Source organism: Gasterosteus aculeatus, chromosome 15, assembly GCF_964276395.1.
Source record: "Gasterosteus aculeatus chromosome 15, fGasAcu3.hap1.1, whole genome shotgun sequence".
In the NCBI taxonomy this organism is placed as follows: domain Eukaryota; kingdom Metazoa; phylum Chordata; class Actinopteri; order Perciformes; family Gasterosteidae; genus Gasterosteus; species Gasterosteus aculeatus.
Window position 1 is genome coordinate 4229849 of NC_135703.1, and position 25229 is coordinate 4255077.

Below are 25229 nucleotides of genomic sequence, written 5' to 3' on the forward strand. Positions count from 1 at the left end.
CACAACAACTAAGGTTACTCTTATTTTACCATGCTTAAAACCATCCATTTCACAAGTATCTAATTCAACAGTCAACACCAAAACCTTACTTTAAAAAAAAATAATCAAACATACTGCTGTAGACATGTAAGTGACCGGGCTGTCCCTTAAATTCATGGACGGAGAACATTCTGAATATATAGACCTCTGAAGTGATACCTGAATAACAGCCATATTGATCGTTTAGCTGAAATACTTGAACTCAAGCAAATATATTTTGTCAGGTGCAGTCTGGACTGTATTATTTAATTGTATAACTGAATGATTCAGTTGTGACATATTACATTATTTTGAATAATACCAATAAAAATCAGTCCATGTCAGCAGTTGATGTTTTGTTATATTAGCCTACGATTGTCTGGACATAATGCAACGTCTCTGGTGCTTAATGATGTTCATCATACATTTATTTGTGACATGTGCAGCACAGAGTATAAATGTGTATACTGAATAAAAGAGAGACATGGAGTCATACGAAAAAAGGCAGATTTTACAATGAGCTTTCATGACATTTTGAAGGTTCTTTTCACACGTTTCTTTTGAGAGCATCATCTAGATTCAAAAATATGCCCATTGACATGAATGGAGGACAGTGACGAACAGTGTGTTCAGTTTTCTCGCACAACCTCGGCTTAATATCCTTTCACCCTGGCACTTTCACGTTTGATTACCAAAGCGATTGTTTTCTCAGCTATAATACAATGCGTACAGGATTTTTTTTTTTTTTTACATTGAAACACCAGTTACATCTGCCATGTTCAAATATTTGACCCCATTAACAAAATATGTATAATAACAATAACAAATTTTTACCAACAATAAAAGCATTTGTTATAATAGTAGGAAAGTCCCATCTCTTGCTATGCTTTTTCGACACTGAAAGAATAATGTGCGTCCATTGTACAACGGTTTATATACACGGTGATGAAAAAATACAGACATAACACAAGTGCTTAGGAAACACAAAGTTCATCCGTGAAAGTCATTGAGGCTATGATAAATTAGACACTTATTTTAACAGATGCTCTTCTATCTTGTAGATTGGCCGGTGCAATGCTGCCTCCTCGTGGCCTAAAGCACACACTGCAGGTACCTTTTAAGGTTCCTCTTGCTCTCGAAAAGGGAAAACTCGCTCTAGAGTCCTATTGCACAATTTATCTTCCAGCGATGGAGACATATACATTTCAATTTGAAAAGTCAGCATTTTTTTCCCCCCACAACTGTTGGCAAAAAAGTTCAAACTACTGTACAGAGTCACATTTTAAATAAATACTCTCCATTGACAAAATGTTGATGAGTATATTAGCGTTTATAAAACTGAAAAACATCTCCACGACTCATCGACTCAAAAGGAACCACGTAATTCAGCACCGACATCTTGTGGCAGCTTTGGCTGAAAAGTAAACAAAAACAAAAAAAAAGCCAAACAAAATTAGCAATCCAACAGCGGCAGGTATTAAATATTAGTATTAAAATGAGCTTTCAAATGCCAAACCCACTTTTTTTTAACAGGGCCCAGAAGCTATACATATATAGAGATATTTTGTGGATATGTCTTTTAAAAAAAACAAAACATTTTCTGCCATTTTGATAAATAAAAATAGGAAACCACAGAAGCATCTTAGCGTCTGCCGTGGGAGTCCCGCCTCTCCTCTTGTCATAATTTCCCCAGGTGAAAGAGAACTTGGCAAATGATGGCCACCACCCCGGCGTTGAGCGCAGAGGAAATGGAGATGTCTAATAATCTGCTTTCGTACAACACAAACTCGGTCTTGTTCTCCTCCACTTTAGCCATAGCCAACAGGCCTTTAGCTGCTCTGCACATCATGTTTATGCTCGGTGGGTCCATAGGGGGGTGCCCCATGTGCAGCAAGCTGTGAGGGTTCTGCTGGTACTGCGCCATGCTGACACCGTCGTCCAGGAAGCCTACTAAATTACCCACGCTGCCCTTCTTCATGGCTATGGCACGTGCCGCTGTGGGATCGCCTTGTGCCAGGTGGGAGAGCACAGCCACTGCCATCTCTCGGTACACCTGCGCCTTCCTCTGGCCCACATAGCGGACCAAGACGGTGAAGAACTTCTCCTGACGGCTGAAAGGGGGCGTGGCTAGCAGGAGGTCAACGTTGCCGCCCTGGATGCTCAGCTTGCAGAGGCACTCCAGCACCAGCCTCTGGGGAGTGAGCTGTGAGTGGGGTGCCGCCGATGGGAAGGGGTCCTGCGCTTCGGCGGAGGGGCACACCATCCAGTGGAGTAGGCCATCCAAGATGGGGAGGCAGATAGTGTCCGGATAGGTGGAGAGATCCAGCTGACCCGAGATGTTGGCCAGAGTGACCATAGCATTCTCCCTGAGCAGACTCAGGCACTCCCACCGCCACTCCTCTCTGCTGCTCGACAGCCCCCGCTCCTTCTGCTCGTCCCTCTGGTGGCCCGGGGGCGACCTGTTCCTCTCCGGGTGCTGGTGGTGCAGCAGGAGCAGCCGACCCAGGAGGAGAACCAGAGCAGGGTGGCGTGACATATCCGAGTCGTTCCCGGGGATGAAGGACAGGCTCCGGACGATGTTGGAGACGCACAGGCAGCGCTTGGCCAGCGAGTCCTGCCAGGCGGAGGAGGTGGAGAGCGGAGCGTCGTCCAGGCAGCGAGGCTCATCCTCCAGCAGGGTGATGTGGTCCTGCTCCCCGTCCTGATGCACCCTGAACGGGTAGGAGGGCAAGGAGCGCGCAGGGTGGCCGTACGAAAGGGCGTCGACCCGAGCACAGAGGACATCGTCTATAGTGGCCGTGATGTGTTTCAGCGGCCGTTTCTTGCCGTCGTCCGCTTGGTTTTCCTCCTCGTTTTCGTTGTCCGCCGGGGGAGGGGCGTCGCCGCGGGGTTCGAATTGCGTTTGGATGTGCGCGGTGGAATCCCCTCCGCCAGCCTGCCAGTGGAGCAAGCCGCTCGTGAACTCGGTGACGTGACCCAAGCGCTCTGTCATGTCTTCAACCAGGTCCTCTTTGTGCACGATCTTGATGGGGAGCTTGTCATATTTACTGGCTTGCTTGAGTTGAAGTTTTAGCTCGGCCACCGGCAGCTCGACACACTCCTTGCTGTTCTCTGCTCCTTTTTCACTCTCTTCCGCTTTTGGCTCCGCCTGTCCGTCCATTTCGTTTTTGCCCTCCTTCTTTATGCTCGCAGACTCACACTCCGCCTTCTCGCTGTTTACCTCCGATTCCGATTCTGGCTGTGCAGCGGTGACCGCTGGAGCTTCCTCCACCACGGCGCCTGCCGCTTGCTCCATCTTTGTGTCTTCTGCCTGAGCTGACTCAGGTTCCGGATGGCCGTTGGAAACCGTCTCCTGGTCAGTGATGATTTCTTCTTCCTGGTTAGCAGCAGGGTCCAAAAGGCTTTTCTGAGCTACTGTCCCCACTTCAAACTCCTCCAGGATGCCAAAGATCTCAATTAGGTAACGGCGAAAGTACTCGACAATCAGCTCGAGGAATCCTGGCAACTGTTCAGACAAAAAAACAAAAAATGTTTGGACTGAATATTTTCACTTTGTAGAATTTTAGAGACCTTTATAGTGCAACAGAACAGTTAAAACTGAAGGATCAGGTTCAGCCAAGCTATTGGTGTTACCTGTGAGAGCGTAAAGGAGCCCACAGTGCTGTCATCGTACAGCAGGATATTAATGGTGTCCAGGGCCCACGTGCTTTCTGCCAGCAGGCCGGACTTCAGAGACATCATCACGCGCCAGGCCTCGGGGGTTCCTGGGGTTAACAACAGAGGTATTTTTGTGATACGTGATAATATGTGACACTCGATTAGATATCATTGTAGTTCTAGACTCAGCTGTTCACCCAAGGCAGATTCTTTAGAGCAATACAATAAATTCACTTTCACTTTCCAAGCTAATTAAACAATCAGCAACGGCTCTATTTTGGCTCCCAACTCTTGAGTCAAAATAGTAATAAATGAAATGACGAGACTTCATCTCACCGGTGTCCTTGGAGGTGAGCTTGCGTCTGGGTTTCAGAATCGGCATGGTGGCCTCCGCCGATCCCGGTGGGTAGTTGAGGTCCCGCCTCAGGTTGGGAGGAAAGTGACCGAGGGGTCCACCTCCCTGCGGGCCCATCATGGCCATTCCGGTCTTGGGCATCTTCATGGGCGACATGAACGGGGCTTTGGGGGACATCCTGGAGTCCATGGAGCGTTGGAAGGCTCCCGGGCTGGCCGCTCTGGACAGGTGGTTGACCATGGATGGAGAGTTGGAGTAAGAAGACGGCTGGCGCGAGGACAGGGGGGGCATGCCGCCCGACGACGACAGGTAGGGAGACTGGCGATGCCACTGCTCCTGCCCCGGCCGCCCGTCCATGTCGTCTCGGGCCATCGGGCCGTAGGCCGCCATCTGCGACGGCGGCCCCTGTCTGTTGGGGTACGGGTAGCCGAGCTCCGTCCTGGAGGGCCACATGTTGGGCCCGTCGGCGGCATGGTTAGGAGTGGGCCCCCCGGCCATCATGGCGTGCTGGCTCTGACCTGAGGGGGCCATGCGTTCGCGGGGGTAGGGGTAAGGGAACTGTCCCTGGACGGGTCTGTGTTCAGGTCCCGAGTACCCACCACCGTAGTGGTTGTACATGTCCGGCTGCTGGTTGGCGTACTGCATGGCATACATGTCGCTCTCGTGTCTCTTGGGCGGGGGGCCATACATACCGTCCATGGGACGCTTGTAGCCCTGCTGGAGCAAAGGGGTGTGAGTCAGTTAAAACACACAGACACGGCTAATTTATTCCCATTATTCCAGTTCCATAGTAACAACAATAAATACATGTATAATGGGAGTAATAACCTTTCCGCCACATCAACAATTGGGAAAGACGAACTGGGGGAAATGTATTACTCAGAATCTGACATGATCATTAAATTATCTGTAGGTAAAATAGTCATAGCTTTAGTACATCTCCTGTTTAACACAGATGAAGCCTTTTAAAGTTTTACTCGTCTGTACTACACTATATTTATTTTGTTCCTTCAATAAATAAAGTCCCAACAAACCATGTGAATATTGCTGTGTTTACATCTCGTTCTCACCTGTTGCTGAGGGTACATCCCGGATGGATGCATTCCATATGGCATGCTGGGATACTGCTGACTGTAGCCATCGTGTCTGAAACGGAACGGAGGGCAGAGGAGGCGAAAGGAAGTCCCAGGTTAAAAGAAATGAAATTCGCAGAGTAACATTTTTTTCGTTCAACAAGTGTACTTGATTGGTGCTGACCTTTGCTGTGAAGGGTATCGACTGGGAGAGTACATGCCGCCCTCGCTGTTCAAAGGTCCCATGTTGTTCTGACTCCCGGGGGGACCCATGTTCCCCTCCATCCCCATGACGTGGTCCGGTCTGAGAATCAAACGACAGCAAAGTCTTCATGCTTCTGACTAAACATCGCTGACAGAACACCCGATGGAGACATATCATGAGACCCTACAGGTTCGCGACCCTCTCCCTCTTGATTTGTGTGCCTACCTCCTGTCGTAGCCCGGCCCATATGGATACTGCGCCCGTTGGCTCATGCTCAAGGCTGACGGGGGTCGACCGTACATCTCCTGCATGCCCCCAGCGGGCATTTGTCCCGGCATGTAGGGATCGGATCCCGCCACTGCGCAGGGTGAAAAAGAAATGGGCTAAACAATAGTCTAACTTTTGGTCTCTTACTGACCACCAGGTGGCAGCGTTCCTCCATGGATCTTCACCACCTCACATGATTAAATCTCTTGTTCTGAGGCGGCAACTGTTGTTATGCAGCTAACATCCACCACATTACTCATTCAGACTCCATCCTCACCAGCCTTTCTACAAACTGCGGTTTGTTCTGAAAACTAAACCACATGAGTTGGTCAAAACAGGTGCTTCCCAGCAGGGTGGGAGGGATGAAAGGTTGAATACGGGGAGGATGAAAAGGATGAACAAAGTTGGGATGAGACAAAGGCCAAGCTACAGGAACATCAGACGAGCTGGCATGTTTTCGATAAAGGGCTTGCGTGCCGTGACGAAAGGGTTCTCATCTCCTTTCATAGTTCCAGAGGTAAAGCACAAACACACAGACACATCTGTCCTGACTAGACGGTGAATTAGACCAACGAGACAAACGAAAGAACAACGGCTTTGAGATACATGAGTCATTTTGACAAAGTGCCACGAAAGTTTTGAATAAAAAAATTAAAGTTGACAATGCAAAATAGTTTCGGCGGCCCGAAAAACAGTTTATTTACATACGTTTGAACATCTTCTGTGAAATTGGGGAAACGGGGTCTCACTCACTCTTCCTCATCCCGGCGAAGGGGTCCTTGGCGTCGTACTGCATCCTCATCATCATGTCAGGCATGCTGAGGCCCTGCTGGTAAGGAGCCGAGGGGGGCAGGGGGGCGGCGCGCTTCTGGAAGGCCGGGTCGCTCACCTCCGAGAAGGGGTCCTGCACGCTCACACTGCTCCTGGACGAGGCAGGGAGGGAGCGAGAGAGAGGGAGAGAGAGAGAGGGGGAGGGAGGGAGAGAGGGGAAGATCAAAGCTGTGTGAGAGAGGAGCAGCGCACAGAAAACATCAACATGATGTGTGCCGGGAAGGAGCTCTGTGCTCTTATTTTGGAGGGACTTTCCTTTTTTTAAATTGTTGATGGCTGCTTCATTTTTATAAAAAAATTCTTTATATATTAAATAGAAAATGCACTTATTAAATGTAAAATTACTCCTCGTATAATAATATATTACCGGAATATTATAAAAGATACATTACTGTCGATCTGTATGCAGGACTTTATGTTGTAGTCGGTTAAAATAAATCTTTATACTCTGTTAGAGCAAGTTAATTTTTAATGAGTTCGTATGTAAAAACTTGATCTTAAAAGTAAGTAGTAAGTCCAATATATGTTGTGGAGTAAAAAGCATAAAATAGCATATAACATAACCTCAAAACAAGTACTTGACCAAATTTAAGTAGTAACCTTTCATCCTGTTATTTAAAATGATATAATTTAACATTTACACACACATAATATCACAAATACAGCTAGAACATTGAATTTTTATCAGGATGACTTTTACATAATAAGTGAATACCATACAGGCAGCATCCAAACATTATGTACATTTATTTTTCAATCTTACCTACATCGCCTAAAAATAATGCTAATGCTAATGCTAAAATAATGCTAATAATGCTAATGCTAATGTTCCTGTGAGATCCCGCTTCACTAAACCACAGTTGTTCCCAATTCATACTATCAACAGACAACCATCTTGTCCAATGACACAATATCAGGCTGCAATTAGATTGGACCAAATTGATGGTAGAAAAGAACCGAGTGCTATTACTGTAGCAGGTACACAAGTAAGCAGCCTCCCGGTGCTGCGGCAGTGCTGTTCGTAGTGCAGGATGTCCGTGTGCTACCTGTTGGGGGGCAGCGAGGTGACCTGTCCCAGGGGGGTGGTGGCAGGTGTGGGAGGTTTCAGGTCTCCGACCGCCTCGGCTGTGGAGCTGCTGCCAGAGGACTGTGGCGTCTGTGGGCCTTGGAGGGAGCCGCCCGAATTCGCTACAAGACACAAGTGTTTTACCTTTTTTATTTCTTTATTCTCATCACAATTGGAGGATTCGCAGAATCTGCAGTGGAAACTGTTAGAAATTCACACCGCGGGGCTCAGATAGGATGGTGAAGGCGGTTTGAGTCAGAGCGGCAGCGAGGCCCTGTGTTAGAGAGACAACTTTGGACTTAAAGCCAAAGCACTGACAGCGCTTCCCTCTACGAGACCTGAGCTCAAGCAAACGGAACCCACAGGACGGCGGCGAAGACGGGTGAGGAAAGACCGTTTCAGAAGGAGGGATGGGGGGGATTCGTCCGGGGGGGGTTTCCACCGCAGGGCGGTCGCAGCGCGACTCTTTCCTTGCAAGTGTTTTGAAGATGGTTTCTCTGTAAAAGGCCGTGCAAACTAAGGAAAGGAGCTCCAAACCTCCTTTTAGAATAAAACTCTCCTCTCACACAGAAATTCCAACTAGGTTATTGTGCCCTCTTATCACGACACCCCATTTCTGCACATTCTTTCAGTTCAGATGACTAGAAAATTAGGAGAGTTCCACGCTACAAGAGACCAACACACAAAGAACCATACACCAGATAAAACCAAGGGATACTAATTCCCAGAAGCAGGTGTAATAGAATATGTGGACCGCGCTGGCTTAAAGATGACAAAGACGCCGGAAGAGAGACTATGAAAGTATCCTAATGAGCGTTTAGCGTCAGAAGACTTTCTCTGGAACAGCCTCGGTGGCCTTTCCCTGCACCGCACGTTTCCACGGGAGGAAAAAAAGAAAGACTTAAGCTTTAAAAATTCATGCTCATTCTGAATAATTCAATAATACCCCCATGACTCTACATCATAGGAGATGCAGAGAAGAAGAGAGAGACAGGAGAGAGAGAGAGGGGGGGGGGGGGGGGGGTTGTGCCACGATGATGAGTAGGCGCAGAAGAGAGGGTGAGGAAGAGGGCAGTGAGCATGAGGGATTCTTCACTTCCTGGGATATGGGTGCTTCAGAGGAACACACACACACACACACACACACACACACACACACACACACACACACACACAGGGAACAGTGCAGGCATCGGTGGGGTTAGTGAGGGTTAAGAGGTTTAGCATTCCTCAAGAGCATGAGTGAAGACAGACGGATACATAATACCAATCAGTGGGGTTACAAAGATGGAGGAGGGGGGCTGAACTCGACTGCCCTCTGCTCCACATTTAGAGGGAGAGAAGGATGACAGGGGAGGCGACGAGGAAAAAACAGTGCGGTGTGTGTGTGTGTGTGTGTTGACGAGAGGCGGCGTGCGTGTCAGTGGGTGACATAATCCAGAAGGATTTGGGTGGGCGGGGGTGGTGCGGCTGCTGGGGGGGTGGGGGGGGGGAGTCAGTCAGCCGGGCCGCTTTTGTGAATGAAAGGTGACGGCGAGGTCGGGTTTGTTTACATGCCACATTCCAGTCCTCATTAATCACCCCCCCACCCCCCCCTCCACCACCACAACTACACACACACAACAGCCTCTCCAACCCAGCACCCTGCTGGACAAGCCCCCTCAGTGACATCACCGGGCTGTCAGGGTATAAGAGCTGTCATGGTGTCAGAATTACATGTCGTTGTAATAATGAGTCATTTCTGTGTTAAAGGCAAATACCTAAACTAGCTAAACGTTTTCATCTTTCAACAAATTTCTTAAAATCCTGTTTTGTTGCTCCCCACACTTTCAAATGAAATGATTGCTTATTGCAACTTGGGTCTGGTAATATTCTACGGAGCGTTCGGACAATCAAACAGGTTGTAAGTTAATATTTGCCATATGTTGAATATTTCCTGTATTTATGACACTTTCCATGAACAAAGTTTGATTTAAAAAATGGCACAGCAGAACATGTATCTTTTATTTTAACCTTATTCTTTCATATTCGTAAATCATTTTTATTAGAAGAACAGGTCCCCATAATAATATACTTTCATCAGTTACCTTGGTGAGTTTAAAGGGAAGAACTTTGAAATTACCCTTCAAAATGACTGTGTTTCCGGCCCACTAGCACATGTAGAACACTACTTACATTCCTGTCTTCCATCAGGTGAGCGAAACTAGCTGTAGAGGTTCAAATCTCACGAGAATTCTGATATGAAAATTATGCAGCAGACCCCACTTCAATCAAGTCCTGCCGCATAAGCACTTTACATTTTCAACGCGGCGTATCCAACAGGCCGTCCGAACAGCCACAGCGTTGACCTTTCTACATTTCACAATACGGACGCTATCTCTGATTATGTGTACCGTGGTCCCATCAGCCGATGTGATGGCAAAATGTGATTCTGTGAAATTGCTGTGGTTAGGTCCCGGTCAATGAATGAGAGGGGGCTGGATTGAGAATTATAAAGTGTTATGAGCAAGAAGGAATGTGAATTCTGTGTATATATATATATATATATATATATATATATATATATATATATATATATATATATGTGTGTGAGTGTAGCTTATGTGCACTGCAAGTAGTGTGTGTATGCAAATCTTTTCCACCCACCAGGAAAAGCAATCTGCCGTGTCTCGGGCAGGTGAGATGCTCTGATGTTCTATTTAAAAGCCGGGGTCACTTTTCTCATCTCCGCTGCAAATTAGAGACGTGACCTTACCGCGCTGCATCGCTCCGACTCTTCTCCCTCTCCTCTTGCGATTCACAAGTCATAATTGCGTACGGAGACGCGCGGCGTGAACGAGGCAGTGTGCACAAACAGAAAGGAACCCTTGGTGTGGCGGCGCTGTGCCAAAGAGATATTACTTGACCTCTAGCGCAGCGTAATCAAACAAAGGCGAGTGAAATAAAGAAATAAAGCGCTGATCACTACAGATCACCGGCCCTCTGATGATTCCTCACACCCGTGTGGTCGGGTGAGCTGCACTTGTTGTTCGGCGGCCGACAGGTGGGAGACGTGAAAAAAGAGCCAAGGAGTGTTTTTTTTTTCGGGCCTTACCAGGTGAGGGTGGCTGGATCTTGACCTGCTTCCTGCCGTCCCCGCCGGGCCCGCTGCCGCTGCCGTCCGCCGGCGGCTCCTCCCCCCTCTCCATCTTACACTCGTGGGCGAACAGATACTGGATGTACTGCTTCTTGAGCGAGCTGGCGGAGGAGCTGGACGTCCCCACGTTCAGGGTGGCGGACAGCTCGCGCCACTTCTTATTCTTGTTTACCTGCGGCGTTGAGGGAGGAGAGATCAATACGTCAAGTGAGGATCACCGATCACAATTAGTGTGCACGGCTGCGCTCATGTCCTTTCTTTATTTAGTAATGGATCCACGTAGCATCAGCCGCACGCTGGTCACGTGGCCCGCGGCGCGGTAGACCGCAGCCTGCAGAATGTAATCAATCTAACCCATTTCATGGATGTGCACTTCATGTTTCTGTACGTACTATAGCCTCAGAGCGGGAGGTCAAGCTCAATTAATGACACTTTGCTGTCATTAATGTGCGAGGACACGGCTGACCACAGCCGGGCGGTTTATCCTGGTCCTCAGCTCAAGTTAGGGGGGAAAAACCACCGAAGTACAACAAAAAAAACGTACATTTCAATTTCTGCAGCTAACAGTTCTGGGGGGACTTTTTCCTCTCGATCCATCCAACCTGACCGGAACGCTGACCGCTAGTTGGGCCTTACTTCCCGACATGAGGGATCAACCTCACTCATCTTACTGTTGTGGTTCCAAAATCTTGCGAAAGAGTGTAGGCTGCCCCAGCAGCATGAAAACATTATATTGGTAACGTAGTGTTTGCCTTCCCGGGAAAGTCCTGCCACTGCTATTTGGACGTTTTCATCGGATGCGATTTGACAGGCGGCGTTTAGGGACACGGTTTCCTCAAGATTTACTTCCTTCTCTTGAGTGCATCCCTCAACATTTAAAAGCTGCTGCGCTGCACATCGGTGGAGAATATGAAATAGATGATGTGATGATATGGGCGGAATGACACCGGTTTCCAGGGATGTTCCGCTTGGAAAACTTTTTATCTGCCTGTCATTACAGTATTTGTACTCCTGTCCAACGTTGGGTGTGTTCCTTAGACGTTACCATGGCGAGGCCTCCAATCTCCCGAACGGCCATGTAGAGCTTCCAGAGGTCCAGCGGCTTCTTGCCCACAGCGGGAAGCTGGGTGACCGGCGTTCCCCTTTCCTCCATGAAGGTCAAGTATCGCTCCACCCAAACGCGCCTCTCCGGCTCCCCGCCCAGCTCGAATAGCCGCGTGATTCGCTCCCCACTGAGGAGGGAGGAGTTTGTGACGGCTTTCTGGTAGGAGAGATAGATGGGTCGGGGTCATTTAAATGCGCGGAAATGAACCGTATTCATATACATTTTCTATCATATAAATAAAATGCTACAACGACATACTATCTAACTATAAATATGGTAAACGGCAAAAAAGCAAAAATCGTTTTTTTCCTACATTTTCCATTCATGTCCTGTGGACATAATTAAATTAACTCTAAAAATGCAAATTCAAGTAATTCCTACTCTGATACAAAGAGTTTATTCTAGAGATTTCTTTTACTGCTGTATCATATTTCAGTTTTCCGCTGCAACAACCCACTCTCCCCCCGAGGATAATTAAAGTTTCATTCCATATTTACACATCCTGAAGTAGGCCCTGGGTGGAATGACCGAGCAAAAATAAGCACTTCTTTTTCCACTTTGTTCCGTGTGCAGCCGGTGTTTACTTAGAGAGACAGAGTTTAATCTCTCCGTCCAGGTCACAGAAGAGCTGCGTGGTCTAGTAACCGGCTTTTGATCAGCTAATTACTCAATAATCCTTCAGTCACACACGCATCAATCAATCAGCCAATGCTGACGTTATTTTTCATAACACAATAATTTCATAACTCTATTGTCCAAAATCCACCAAAGAAACAGCGCTAGAGCTTTTAGCGCTTACGGGGCTGGCGGGGGTCTTGAGGGGCCAGGGGGGGCTGCCGATGCTGTCGCTGTCGTCTCCGTGGTACGAGGACAGGCTGGCCGGGCTGGGGGACAGGGGGGAGGGGACGGGCAGGGCACCGCCCGGCGTGGCCGGCTGGGAGACACACTGCTGGGAGCTGCTGCCGCTGCTGCTGTTGATGTTGTTGTTGTTGTTGTTGTGGCTGTAAGCGTCCTGCAGCTGGAGAGGAAGATTTTCTTGAATAAAGTAAATAAGCACCATCACCTTTGTTATGAGCGCAGCACAGCGGCGTGTCCTACTTCTGTCCCCACAACAACAGCCGGGTCAAGTTTCAGCGTTAGATAACGGCAAATGAGTCCAAATGTGTGCAAACGGATGTGCCGACAGGTGTGTACGTGTGTGTGTGTGTTTGTGTTGATATGCATGAGATTGGAACCAGAGGTACTGTGCTACTTCCATTTTACAGCTAAAGTAATGACTTTACATTCTAAAGCATCACTAATAATACACATACAATAAAATGATATAACCTTGCATAACAAACACTTCATTTTCATACTTATACTATATATTTACAGGACTTTTACTCTACCTGGAATTTAGTATTTATTTTACTTTAGGACATTGCTCCTTTTATCTAAGTAAAGTATCTAAATACTGTAGTACCATTACTGCGTGTGTCTAAGTGAGCTGTAAATATCACATCTTTTCCTCAAGTGAAAAGCATCAATAGCACAGTTTAGGAATACTAATAGGATACACGTAGTATCCCAAGTAAAATCACAAGAGGTTTGCCATCAAAATAGTACCAAAAGCAATAGTACTCGTTGTATGGAATGTTCTATTGTGTCTATCAAAATACATTATGGTATAATTATTCTTGCATTTATGTTTAAATGGCAACTGGAGGATAACATTAACATAGCATCAAATGTATCTTACATACATTTACTTACAAAAGTAAGATTATACTTAATTGCAGTAGTGTTTGCAAGTTTTTGTGCGTCTTACTGCTATTGTGTCTGCATGCATGAATGCTTATGTTAGCATGTCGGGGATACAGAATGCACGCAGATCAGTGTGATCAGTCTGTGTCCATAAACGTGTGCGCGCCTCACTTTGTGTAAATCGCGCCGTGCTAGCTCACATTAGCGCGTTAGCCTTGTGTACGTGTGCGTACATTTGCCTGTGCGCGCGCGTGTGTGTGTGTGTGTGTGTACGTGTGCTAAAGAGGGAACAACAGCTTGACAAGTGCTTCTGGTCTGTGTACAGAATGCCCATGTCAGCAAAACCTTATCTTTCTCCCTCTCCCCGGCGCTCTCCCTCCCTCCCCCCCCTCTCCTGGCAGACGGATCATCTCTTTTGGGAGCACTCGGGGTCTTTCTGGCCGCTCTGGCTGCCTTAAATAATTCAAAAGGCCCTACTACTGCAATCAGCAAAAGAAAAGACAGGGATTTGGAGGGAAAAGACGTGTAGTGGGTGCGATGGAGGCGTGTGGGAGATGCGTGCACGCCTGTGTGTGTGTGTGTGTGTGTGTGTGAGAGATGGGCTGTTAATCAAAAACAAGGGGAGGGGGGTAGAAAAGAGCAAAGAGCAGAGTTCTACTGTTGCTGTGCCGAGCCAAGCTGAGCTGCAATGGGGGGGGCAAAATGAGAAGTCAGCATTGTGTATTGGGACGGGTTTGTGTGTGTGAGGCACTGAGTAACTAGTGTTTAGGATGGTGCATGTGTGTGTGTGTGTGTGTGTGTGTGTGTGTGTGTGTGTGTGTGTGCGTAGACACGAGTGTGTACTGCAAATGGCCGGCCCGTCTCAGCTCGGGCTGCAAAAATATCACACAGAAGAGAGCGCTGGGGGGCGAAAAAAACAAAGCGAGGAGAACATTAGGAATGTTACGATTGTGTAAACGTTGAACAAACCATTAAATTTGTCGAGAGAAGAACAGAGAAACGGCCCACTGTGCCGAGGCGGCGGCCGCTGATCACATTTGGTTTGTTTCATTGGAGCAAAAGAAAATGAGAGGAATAAAGGAACCGTAAAGAAGGATGGCGAGGAGATAAAGGTCAGCCAGGTACCTTTGGTCTGTGAGGCTCGTTGGGCGGGCCGCTGTCGTCTTTTATTTCAGTTTTCAATTTCACATCTGGGCTCATCATCCCGTCTCCTGACATTCCCATGGCTCCTGCAACAAGGGATGGGGTGAGTGGGGTGGGGGGTGGTGGGGGACATTAAAAACATAACAACATAAAAGCAAGAAACATCTGTGGGCAGCTTAGCTCTTGTCCTTTGACCAAAACCAGTATAAATATATAGGATAATAAAGCTTTGTCCCAGCAGGTACGCCATGTGGATTCAACATGATTCAACTCCCTCAAATGAACGTCGCTTATTTTGTGAGCGATAAAAGCTGCTATTTTAAAGGCCTCTAAACTCTTTCCAGCCGTTCATCTCCAATAGAAGATTGTGGGAGAAGCTTCTCGTGGATGATATAGACGTAGAAGGAGCAGATACTCCACAGCGTGCTCTCTCGACCTCTAAGCTCGCGGCACATTCTTAGTGCGGGAGAAAGCGCAGACGACCTCACGTATCACGTAAAAGGGGGAGGGAGATGTTGGCCGACATTCCTGTTCCTGTTTGCAAAGACATTTGTGCGCCTTCACGACGTCTCCCACTGAAGAGCTGAGGTGCTTGAAGAGGGATTTCCACAGAGCCGGCTGCATATTTCTTATTAACAGAGAGAAGGGGTCCGACGAGACGAGGCTCCCCCTTTTTTTTATTTCCCCCTTGTGTGCCGCGGCACGGTGGGAAAACTAATGGCTTTTCACCGAGCCCAGAAGGCAAACCAGATGAGTTCTCGGCAACCTCGGCGCTCTGATTCGTTTGAAGTTTTCCAAATGTCACGCGTTCTGATGTTTGCGTTTGAATAAAAAGGTGCCTTTCACTTTAGGAGCCGCGGTTCCCTCTCAGCTGCATTTCACTAACAATGCGGACGGGCTGGAGGAAGAAAGGGACCCGATCTTTGCTCACAAAGAGTGAAAGCTCAGAAAGTAGCTGATGAGATGTGATGATTCTCTCACCTCATGAATTCTGAGACGGTTCTGCTCAACATAAAAAACGAAGGTTAATCTTCAGAGGTGGCCTCTGATTTCTTATTTAGCGTTTTTTTTTGTCGTTGTTCTTTTCCCCTGTATATTTTGTAAAGTACACTACAAAGAAGTCAGAGAAGACGTGGGTGGTCGTGTTGCTCATGTCAGAACCTGCATCAAAGTACTCAGACAACAAAGAGCATCGCTCTACCTGGAGGCGGCACGTTGTAGGCCGGACCGGGTGCGTTTCCCGCCGGCTGGCTGTTGGGGACGGCGGTCGGCGCGGCGCCCGCCTGGCTCACGCCGGCGCCCTGACAGCTGCCCTGTCTGCCGCGGAAAGAGGAGGTAAGACGTTAGCGGAAGATCCGGATTCACGAGGTAACGACAGGCTGCGCGGAGAGATAAGTGGGTCACGGTGAAAGAACAGAAGTCACACATTTGTACAGAGATGACATTTGGCAGCCCGTCAGGGCCACGATGCCTCATTGTTGTAGCTGAGCAGCGTGTGTATCTGAAACCCACAATGAAAGAAAGCGCACTACACAACAACGTCTCTGATCAAACACAGCGCTCTTGAAGATGAGCAGCAAGGAAAAAGAAAAAAACTCCCGTCCTCTCTTTGCTTCCCCCCGCTGCTCCCACAAGTCATAATTTAACTAATTAAGGTGTGCTTTTGGAGAGGATCATGTTATTTGTTGCCATGGTGACAGCAGAAGTCAAACCCCCTCCTCCCCCCTCCTCCCCCATCCTCCCCTCCTCTCTCTCCGGCGGCTGATCGCATGGTGTTGCAAGTGACATCAGAGGGGCTTATCTGCAACCTGCTGAATGCTGGCCATCCATCCATGCGTGTGTGTGTGTGCGTGTGTGTGTGTGATTGAAGGTAACGTCTATCATCGCGTGCCAGGCAGCCCGACGCCAGTGACACGGGGCCCTGAAAGGGAACAACGTGTTTGGGACCATATCTCCCTGCTGTCTCGAGATTATCTCCTGGACGACCATTTGAGAGAACGCTGGAAAACATTCTGACTGGACACATGAGAGAGGAGAGGTGGCAGCCGGAGAAGGCCGGACCAAACAGAGCAGAAGAAGGAACGAACGAAGAGACGGGAGAACGGTTGAAAGGAGAGCAGGATTGCAGGAACGCGTCAGGGGGACAATGTTGGGCAACGACGGACCACAAGTTTGTGTGTTTTGGCCCCGGAGTGCGACACCGTCTTGTGTGGACGAAAAGAAGCGTTCTATCCGGATTTATGTCAGTCAATTGCCTCCTAACTGGCATCTTTCTCTCTTTCACACACTCACACAGACACATGGTGTAATGCCTCATGTTGGAAGCGGTACACATAGCCTAAGAGGAGGGATTGGCTTGGTAAACCTCCCCATAATCTCATCTCACAGATGTAATTAGTCATAGAGCACGGCTGATGATACATGTGTAATCCCTCTATGGGGGCCGAGGTGCACGGGGGGAGGGGGGCTCCATGGCAAAAAAACAAGCTCACACCAAACCCACGGCCCCATTCCCATATAATGGTGGAGATGTAGACTCCTCCGTTGCCCAAAAAGCTTCGCGTGAGTCAAGACACAGAAATAAATGCAGCTTTTGATCGCTGAAAAGTAAATACGGAGCAGAAGAGAGCGCTGAGGGGAAAAATGAGTTAAAGATGAACCTCATTTATCCAAAATTCCCCCTCACCCGGCTTAAGCAGTACAGGCAGAAGCTCTCGTGTGAACGGTGAAACACCGAAGACAACAACAACAACAACAACGACAGTGGTTGGAGGTTTTCAACTCTGGCACTCTCTCATTATGACTAATTCATGTCATAAAAAAAAGCCCATTAGAAGGCACTTGATGGAGGCATTGCACAGCGTTTAATCACACTCAATTTATGCATATGCCGCTATTGCCAGGGGGGGGGGGCTGCTTTCAGGCACCTTTTGTGCCGACGGTAAAAAAACAAACCCCAAAACATCCTGTTGCCGCGCTGAGAGAAGGAGTGAGTGAAGGAGACAGAGAGAAGAGGAGAGGTGGATGGAAAGAGAGAAGCAGGGAGGGAAATCAAGGCTGAAGCCTGAGAAGTGTGCGTATGTGTCCCCTGGTGGAAGGCGGGGGGGTGGGGGGGGGGGGGGGGGGGGGGGGGCGTATCTCCACCTCAGGGCCTCAGAGATGGAGGTAATCGCTGTTCCATGAGACTGAGCCGAGGGAGCGCGCAGATACACACACACACACACACAGAGACACACACAGACACACACACAGTAGGAAACATGGAAACATCTACACAAACACCATCAGGCCAGTTTGCTGCTCACGAGGGAGACAGACAGAAGCAGCGCAGGGAAACACTCAAAGAGTTTTCTGCTTTATTTAGAAAAGTTTCCACACCACAATGAAGGGCAGACGTAAGAAAATTCTGCGGTTTGCTCGGCCCGTCCGGACGTCACCGGGTCACAAAGGTCATAAGCGCTCACTGTTTATGGGAAAATACACCGCTTTGTTTGTTCGCACTTCAAGGTGGCGACTAACATTGTTTTTCTATTCGGTCTAAATGCTCTAAAGACACGCGCGAGGCCGTCGCTCTCTTTTTGCTGTTCACTCCCCATGTGTGAAGGGCACTGGAGAAGGCCACTTTCGCACCGTGGGCAGAGTGTGTGCGTGCGCGCGTGTGTGTGTGTGTGTCCTTGTGTTCATGCGCGGGCTAGGCGCTGTTGCCAAGGGGATGCCATGGTTACGAGGTGCCAGCCAACCAGCTGACGGTGTCTCTCTAGAAGCGCCGGCGCCTTTTTTGTCCTTCATTCTTGGTGACAGGCGGCGCCTCGACGCCTCCCAGCGCCGCTAACTGGACGAGACAGCGCAGAAGCGCCGCGAACCGCCGGAGTGTGTGATGGCCGAGCGTCATCCGCCCCCCCCCCCCTATCGATCCCATGGCTTCTGGTGTGTGTGTGTGTGTGTGTGTTAGAGTGTGAAGAAGAAAGTGAGAGAAGAGAGAGCCAGAGAGGAGCCGCTGGATGGAGGGATGGAGTGGATCGGCTGGAGGCCATGAATTATATATGGACCCAATCTGTTCTCAGGGCAGAGCTCCTCCAAACTCCTGACTCAACTCAACCAAACACACACACACACTCACACAAACATCCTCCCAAGAAAAAATAAATAAAAGGACAGCTTTTAACATATTAAATCCAGAGAAAAGCTCCCCTCCCCCCCCCCCCCCTCCTTCCCAAACATCAAACAGCTCAGGATGGATGGAGGAGAGGGCCATTTATTTTGCCCGTCTAATGAAAGCAGAGCGCTGCGCAACACTGCCAAGACTGCGAGCGACAAAGCACCACAGGCAGCATCACTCCTCCTTGACATTCGAGCGCTGCTCTTATTTATTTAGCAAATTTACTTACTAAGGAGGTCAGAAATGAATTATTTGGCGAGGATTTGCCTCGGAGCACTCTCCTCTTCCTCCCTCTCCCAACATTTTTCTCCCTTCAATTTCCCTTTGATTTACGGCTCTTTACGGAAAAAAAAAAAATTCCTGCTTTGCTCTTCTTCTACTAAGTGCTTATTTTTTCCGACGCAGCCCGTCCCCACAGCTCCAGGAACTTTTTGTGGAGTGTCGCCGGCAGCGCTAGAAAGTCATTTGAAAAGCCAATTCTGTCCTCAGAAGCTGCTGCCAAGAAAAGCTTATACCTTTTAATACTCTCAGTTCTCTTCTCCCCGGAAAAAAAATCCCCCAACATCAATCCGCAACCTCTAAAATAATGTTGTACGGCACCGATCTCCCGAACGAGCGTGTTCCTCCTCCACACTGACAGGCTTGACACCGTCCGTGTCATTTGAACACGATAAACAGACTTTCTACGCCGCTATTCATCATACTGACACGCGGCAGCACGCTGTGCCCAAAGTGTCGACTTTTAATAAAACCAAAGCCGTTTTCCCTCAAATGCAATTTCAAGAAAGGCCACCATCTATTTTTGAAATTAGCCAACAGTGCGCAAACACGTAACGCCTAGATTAGAGGAATCCGGTTGAGTTTTTCTGACTTTGACATCAAAATAAAAGCTTTTCACTTGGAGAAGAGCGACAAGGCGCCTAAAACACGCCGAGGCGACGCGGTTTCCCTCAAACCGCCGATTCAACTCATTTACCAACAATCCAGTCGGCCTCTGGAGGCAAAAGAAACGGTGCCGCTATGAAGCAGCACATTATGAAGATTTAATCATGACCCACGCTTGCAGCCAGTGCGATACCTGAAGTGGCCCTCCTCCTCCTCCTCCTCCTCCTCCTCCTCCTCTGCTGCTTATTTGCCGTTCTTTTCCCTCGGCGTGATGAAGCTGGAGTGTGCCCACTAGCGTGTGAGTCAGGGTTGGATGGAGATGCGGGATGAAAGAGGGATTATTGGCGGGGACGTGATGAAGGAACCATAGAAAACCAAGGAAGGAAGAGACCAGCCGATGACATCGCCGCTAACTAACCCCCCCCTGATTTTGGAAGGTGGGGAGCGGGCGGTGTGGCGGTTCACTCGAGTTCGCGCGGTTGATGCATCAGAGAGGGAGACCAGACGCGCGCTGCGACTAACGACTTGTTTCTCAGACTGGAAGGGGAACTGGGTCTGAATGCTTCAGAACGTTGCGATCTGGAGAGCAGAACGGGGGGGGGGGGGAACCGCAGCCTCTCACTGCAGGTTTTTGGAGGCCAATTTCTCCCCCTGATCTCCCTCAGATGTTCTAAAGTGGGATCTGAGGGAGGAAAAACATAACAAGGCTGTGCTGGAGACAGCGGAGAACAAAAAGCAAATTGGGAGGAAGAAAGACGGAGGCAGATAAAACGGCCGGCGTAGGATAACAGAGGCGCGTGGAGTCGGAGAGGGCGATACAGTTGGGAGAGTTTGGTGAAAAGAGTGAAAGAGGTGGGAGGAGAGAGAACAGATGCAGACGGGGATGAAAGAGGCAAAATTAGCGACGGCAGACACAAACAACTCCGAGGGCAGCACCGAGACTAAAAATGTCCATCTCAACCACCAGTGAGGTTCTTTTTCTTGTTCCACATCAGTCGAAACAAGTTTCTGCCGGCAGACTAATTCCTAATTGTAGGAAAAAAAAAGAAATCTATATCCCGAACAAAGAATGCGGCAGCAAAAACGGCGAAAGATTGAGAAAACAAATAGTCGGCAGCTAGTTCATACAGAACTTTTGCCGTTATACAAATCGCATGAGCAATAAAAAAACACTGTAGCTGAACAGAGAATGAAAAGTGACTCAAAATGGATCACCGAGAGGAGGATTCCCCGAAGACGCGAAGGCTCTTTTGAGACGGAAATGCAAACAAACAGCAATGGGGGCCGGACGCCGTCTCCCGCCCAGCAGCAGTGAGGAGAGACTGACAGTGCGTCTGATTGGTCCCAGCAGCGGGGGTCATCTCACTGACAGCCCGGCCATCCCTTGCATTGTTGTGTGTGTGTATTTCTTTGAACAGCACTGCCCCCCCCCCCCCCCCCCTTGATGCACATAATTAATCACACATACTGTCAGCCACACCGCAAAATGCCAACGCGGCGATCTGATCCGTCGCCATTAGTGACTAAGACGTGCTGACGACGACGACGGCTACGGCGATGATGCTGAAGGTGATGGCGGCAGTTAGAAGGGTGACAGCGACGGCTCCGTTCCAGTCATACGACAACACGCGCAGACAACTCACGCCAACGGGGGCCCCCGGCATACAAGAGATTCCTTCGAAACATCATCTCGGGTGCACGCGAGTCCCCCCGTCCGCCTCGCGCTCCATCGGGAAACGGGAACGAACGGCCCGCGGAGCCCGCCAACCGGATTGGAGGAAGCGTACGACTCCGGCCCCTCGTCTCAGAAGACGGCCGTGTTTCCATGAGATCCCCCCCCCCGGCAGAGTTCAGCTGAAGTTTACTGCCCACACAATCCCACGACAGCTCTGCTCTACAGCGCTACACATATTCACAGCATCAACCCTGATGGAAAGATAATATCCCTTTGCCCGTGCAGCCTGTGATTACAGCGTGTTTGTGATGGGGTGCTTGGTGTCACCTCTCTCTCTGGTGTTTTTACAGTTAAACCTACGGGTTGCTTTTTCTCCTTTTCGCGTTTTGACAGCGTAGTGTTCAACCCGTACGGACCAATATCTCTCTTTCTGCCCCCCCCCCCCAAAAAAGGCACTTGCCGTATAGTGCCAGCTATCAAAATGTCAGGCGCTTTTTATGAGATGTGTGAAAATGGGGATCGCTCTGCAAACGGCTCATAGAGGCGCGGAGCCCCCTAGAACGACTCCTGCCTTCGCATCTGAAAAGGCTGCTGAAATAAAAAAGGGAAAAAAGGAAAACTGCGCGGTACAGAAACTCTCCGTGGTGCTTTTCAGCTCAAGCCCCCCCCCTCAGCCCCCCACAGGTGACCCTGATGTGAGATAGCGGCGCTCGCAAGCAGAGCACTGTTTCCTGGTGACATATAAAAAGCTCAGTCCCACAATGGAGTTTGGGCCTCTGATGCCGTAACACAAAAATTACACAATAATCTCCGTTGTGAAAGCGACCAAAAGCGAAACACATGTTTATCTCTGGAAAAAACAGACCTCCTCGAGGCGCCAGAGCCGAGTCCCGGCTGCGCTCTCACCTGTTGTGTGTCGAGTTGGCGGAACCCGGCATGGCAGCTGCCGCTGCCGCTGCCTCCTGGGCTTTGCGGTTAGCACTACCCAGCGAAGGAGGGCCCATCCCGGGCCCAGCTGGCTGGGGCATGCTGGGGGAGCTGGGGGCCATCGGCGGGTACACCCTGTTCTGGCTGCCCGGGCCGTGGCTGCGTCCCACAGGTATGGGCTGGCCGGGCCCCTGGCCGTGCATGGGGCTGCTTGCGTTCATCCCCAGACTGTTGGTCATGCCGGGGCCGGGGCCGCTGTAGCCGGTGCTGGCGGGCCCGCCGTAGCTGGAGGGCCGAGGATAGTTACCTGGAAGGGGACAAAAACGTAGGTATCCACAGATTAACACGATTGGTTGCCACAAAGCTGATGGATCCGTAACCTCTCTGACCTCCAGAGGAGGCCTTAGAAACGGTGTTGTGTGCCGTCGTTTTTTCACAGCGGTTGCCCGGTGGCCCGTCGGAGCGGTTGTCAATCTCCAGGCAGACTTTGTGGAACACTTGAAATGAGCCCTAATCTGCAGTAAACGCTTCCTCGCTGCCCTGGAGTGCAGCGCGGTCGCAACGCCGGAAGCTTTTCCCGAGGCCCACTTAGGCTCTGAGAGCGAAGCTCGACTCCGACACCAGCTGCAATCAGAGCTGTGAGAGCGTCACCCTGCTGTCAAAGACTACGTGCACATTCAGGCCCAACTGAACACACACACGTCGCATTGTATTCCCTCTGCAGGCGCCGGGCCTTTTGACTGTGATATTCCCTCCGCGGGACAAATCCCCTGCAAGATAGAAAGGAAAATGTGGCATCCTCCATTGTGGAGGGGGCTATTTATTTTGATTTGATTAAGGGTGCTTTAGTTGGGCCTCACTGCCTAATCCGCTGTGAATATGTCTGGAAAAGGGGATCAAGTCCCCTTCAAAACCTGAAGGCTTTTCTGCACGCTCAGACGAGGGAAAGTTGAATGACAATATTCCACAAGGGGGGAAGGGGTGGGTGGGTGGGGGGGAAGTCTACAAAAATTGGAAATGGCTTCCCAGTGTCCTTGAGCTGCTTCGGTGAAGGCCCTTTCCACATGACATAAGCCTGCGAGTCCAACAGAGGGGAGAGGAAGCAGCGGAGGGTGGGGGAAACAGACAGGCTGAAGCTAGCGGGGGGAGGGAAAAAAAAAATACCCCCCCCCCCCGCGAGCCCAGAGATAGGATTTATATTGAATCGAAATAAAAGTCTTTCCCATAAAAGTCAGCAGCTTCGGTTGAATTTGTCCAGAAAACTGTGATGAAATCTACTGTGGGAGATGGAGAAAGAAGACGAGCATTATTTCCGGGCAGGCTTTGGTGAGTCGGTGAGCGGAGTACAGGCTGACACCTGTCAAGGGTTTTGGGGCTGTAATAGGGAGGCGTTCAGGAAGAAAGAATGTCCGCTAACAAAGACGAGTGTGTGTGTGTGTCTGAACGCATATATAATACTTCTGGGACCTCGCAGCCAGTGAAAGACACATTTCCATGTTTCTTCCACGCTGTGGGTAAAAATCCTAGGAACTTCCTCCCCCCACCGTCTGCTGCGGGGCGAACGGGGCCGCGGTCGACGACCTCTCTGGGCCCTTTTTGGACAGCTTGAGCCGCATGTCATGGCCGCATGCCATGCATTCTGCAACGGCCCGGGCGTACACTGCGGTTTTTGGCCTTTGTGGCTTCTGCGCACACACACACCTCCCGGGGAGTTGCTCGGGAACAAAAAGTCCCATTTGGACAATCTGCATTTTTTTTGGGCAGAAAGCCCCAAAGACGGGATTCACTGGAAGTTTCCATGAGGCTGAAGAGGTTTTTGTGTGCTACACGGAGAGAGAACTTATCACTGGTGATGTACTACCACTCCTAATGTTCTGGTTGCCGGCTGCGTTTGTCTCGGCCGACCCGGGAAAAGACGGAGCGGCTGTGCGACCGGGTTGACGGCGAGCTCCCCGATGAGAATCTGACAAACATGATTCACTTCCTGAAGGATTGGTGCCGCGCCAAAGTGCTTCTTCAAGGGCGGATAGTGGGCTAACCCACTTTTTGAAATGAGTGAGGGCTCAACCCTGGAATTCTAGGCGTTTTCATGAGTCATTTGTGCTTTCTAGGGCTGAGGGAGGGGGGGTGGACAATCAGATTTTATCAGACACGAAATTGCGGAGCCAAACGACAACATACAGAGAATGCATTCACCGCGTCTACATGGTGATATTATAGGTTGTGTTATTGTAATCTTAAATTTATTGAACTAAATATATGTATGAGCGGCATCGTCTCGGCCGTAAAAGCCAACATAAAAACAGACATGAATCATCGTTTCAACGGGAGTCAGAGTCGTAAAGATCCGTCTTTTGGGAAATTAATGCAAATCCAACTTCCTGTTGCTGAAACAGGGAAGGACGAAGACGTGTGCGGCTTATAAAACACACGCCGTCATCTACGTCGCCTGCTTTCACGCCACTCCAAACCCATCGAGGAGGGACAGGAGCGAAAGAGGACGAGGAGGACGCCGTTTCTCTTTCGTCCCCTCTCGTGTCCTTGCGGCTCGGTTTCCCGCCCTGCTTCTCGAGCACTCTCGGCGCCTTCGGGGAGCCTTGCTGGTATTTATAGCGCGATGGAGGGGAGGAGAAAAGAGGGAGCTCGCGGTGCCTCGTTCACAATTACATGGAAATTCCCGGCACAGTCACGCCTCGGGTTGGACGCTGTATCCCGCGCCGGGGTTTAATCCCCGCTGTTCCCCGCGGGAGAGCCGGAGTGTGACCGAGCAGATTACCAGGCCGCCGCTTCCTCAGCAGGCTGGACCGTCCGCCGCTAACAGGCGAGGCGGTCGTCCCGCCGCGGCTGCTGCGGCGGAGCTGAGGTGTGATGGTGCGTCAACGGGCCCTCCGGAGCCGTGACCTCCATCAATAACGAGTGAAACGCACGATTACACGGGCGGCATGCTCGAGCGGCCAAGGACAGCGGCGGGTCAGGCTGTC

At 49.7% G+C, this 25229-nt stretch overlaps 1 protein-coding gene across 2 annotated transcripts in view; it reads right to left on the bottom strand.

The window, feature by feature from the left end:
* Window positions 1–361: 361 nt before the first annotated feature.
* The window catches only part of arid1b (AT-rich interactive domain 1B), a 132813-nt gene continuing 107945 nt past the window's right edge, over window positions 362–25229 (bottom strand). The window contains exons 8-21 of one of the 2 annotated variants that reach the window (XM_078089494.1): window positions 22228–22555; window positions 15804–15919; window positions 14585–14688; window positions 12513–12731; window positions 11654–11869; window positions 10567–10780; window positions 7453–7594; window positions 6329–6498; window positions 5534–5666; window positions 5288–5407; window positions 5101–5176; window positions 4012–4744; window positions 3652–3782; window positions 362–3523 (exon numbers count right to left, since the gene is read on the bottom strand). In XM_078089494.1, the coding sequence (XP_077945620.1) occupies window positions 1697–3523; window positions 3652–3782; window positions 4012–4744; window positions 5101–5176; window positions 5288–5407; window positions 5534–5666; window positions 6329–6498; window positions 7453–7594; window positions 10567–10780; window positions 11654–11869; window positions 12513–12731; window positions 14585–14688; window positions 15804–15919; window positions 22228–22555 (4529 nt within the window). In that variant the 3' untranslated portion in view covers window positions 362–1696. Of the gene's footprint in view, window positions 3524–3651; window positions 3783–4011; window positions 4748–5100; window positions 5177–5287; window positions 5408–5533; window positions 5667–6328; window positions 6499–7452; window positions 7595–10566; window positions 10781–11653; window positions 11870–12512; window positions 12732–14584; window positions 14689–15803; window positions 15920–22227; window positions 22556–25229 lie in introns of both variants that reach the window. The other variant, XM_078089493.1, reaches the window with a different exon arrangement.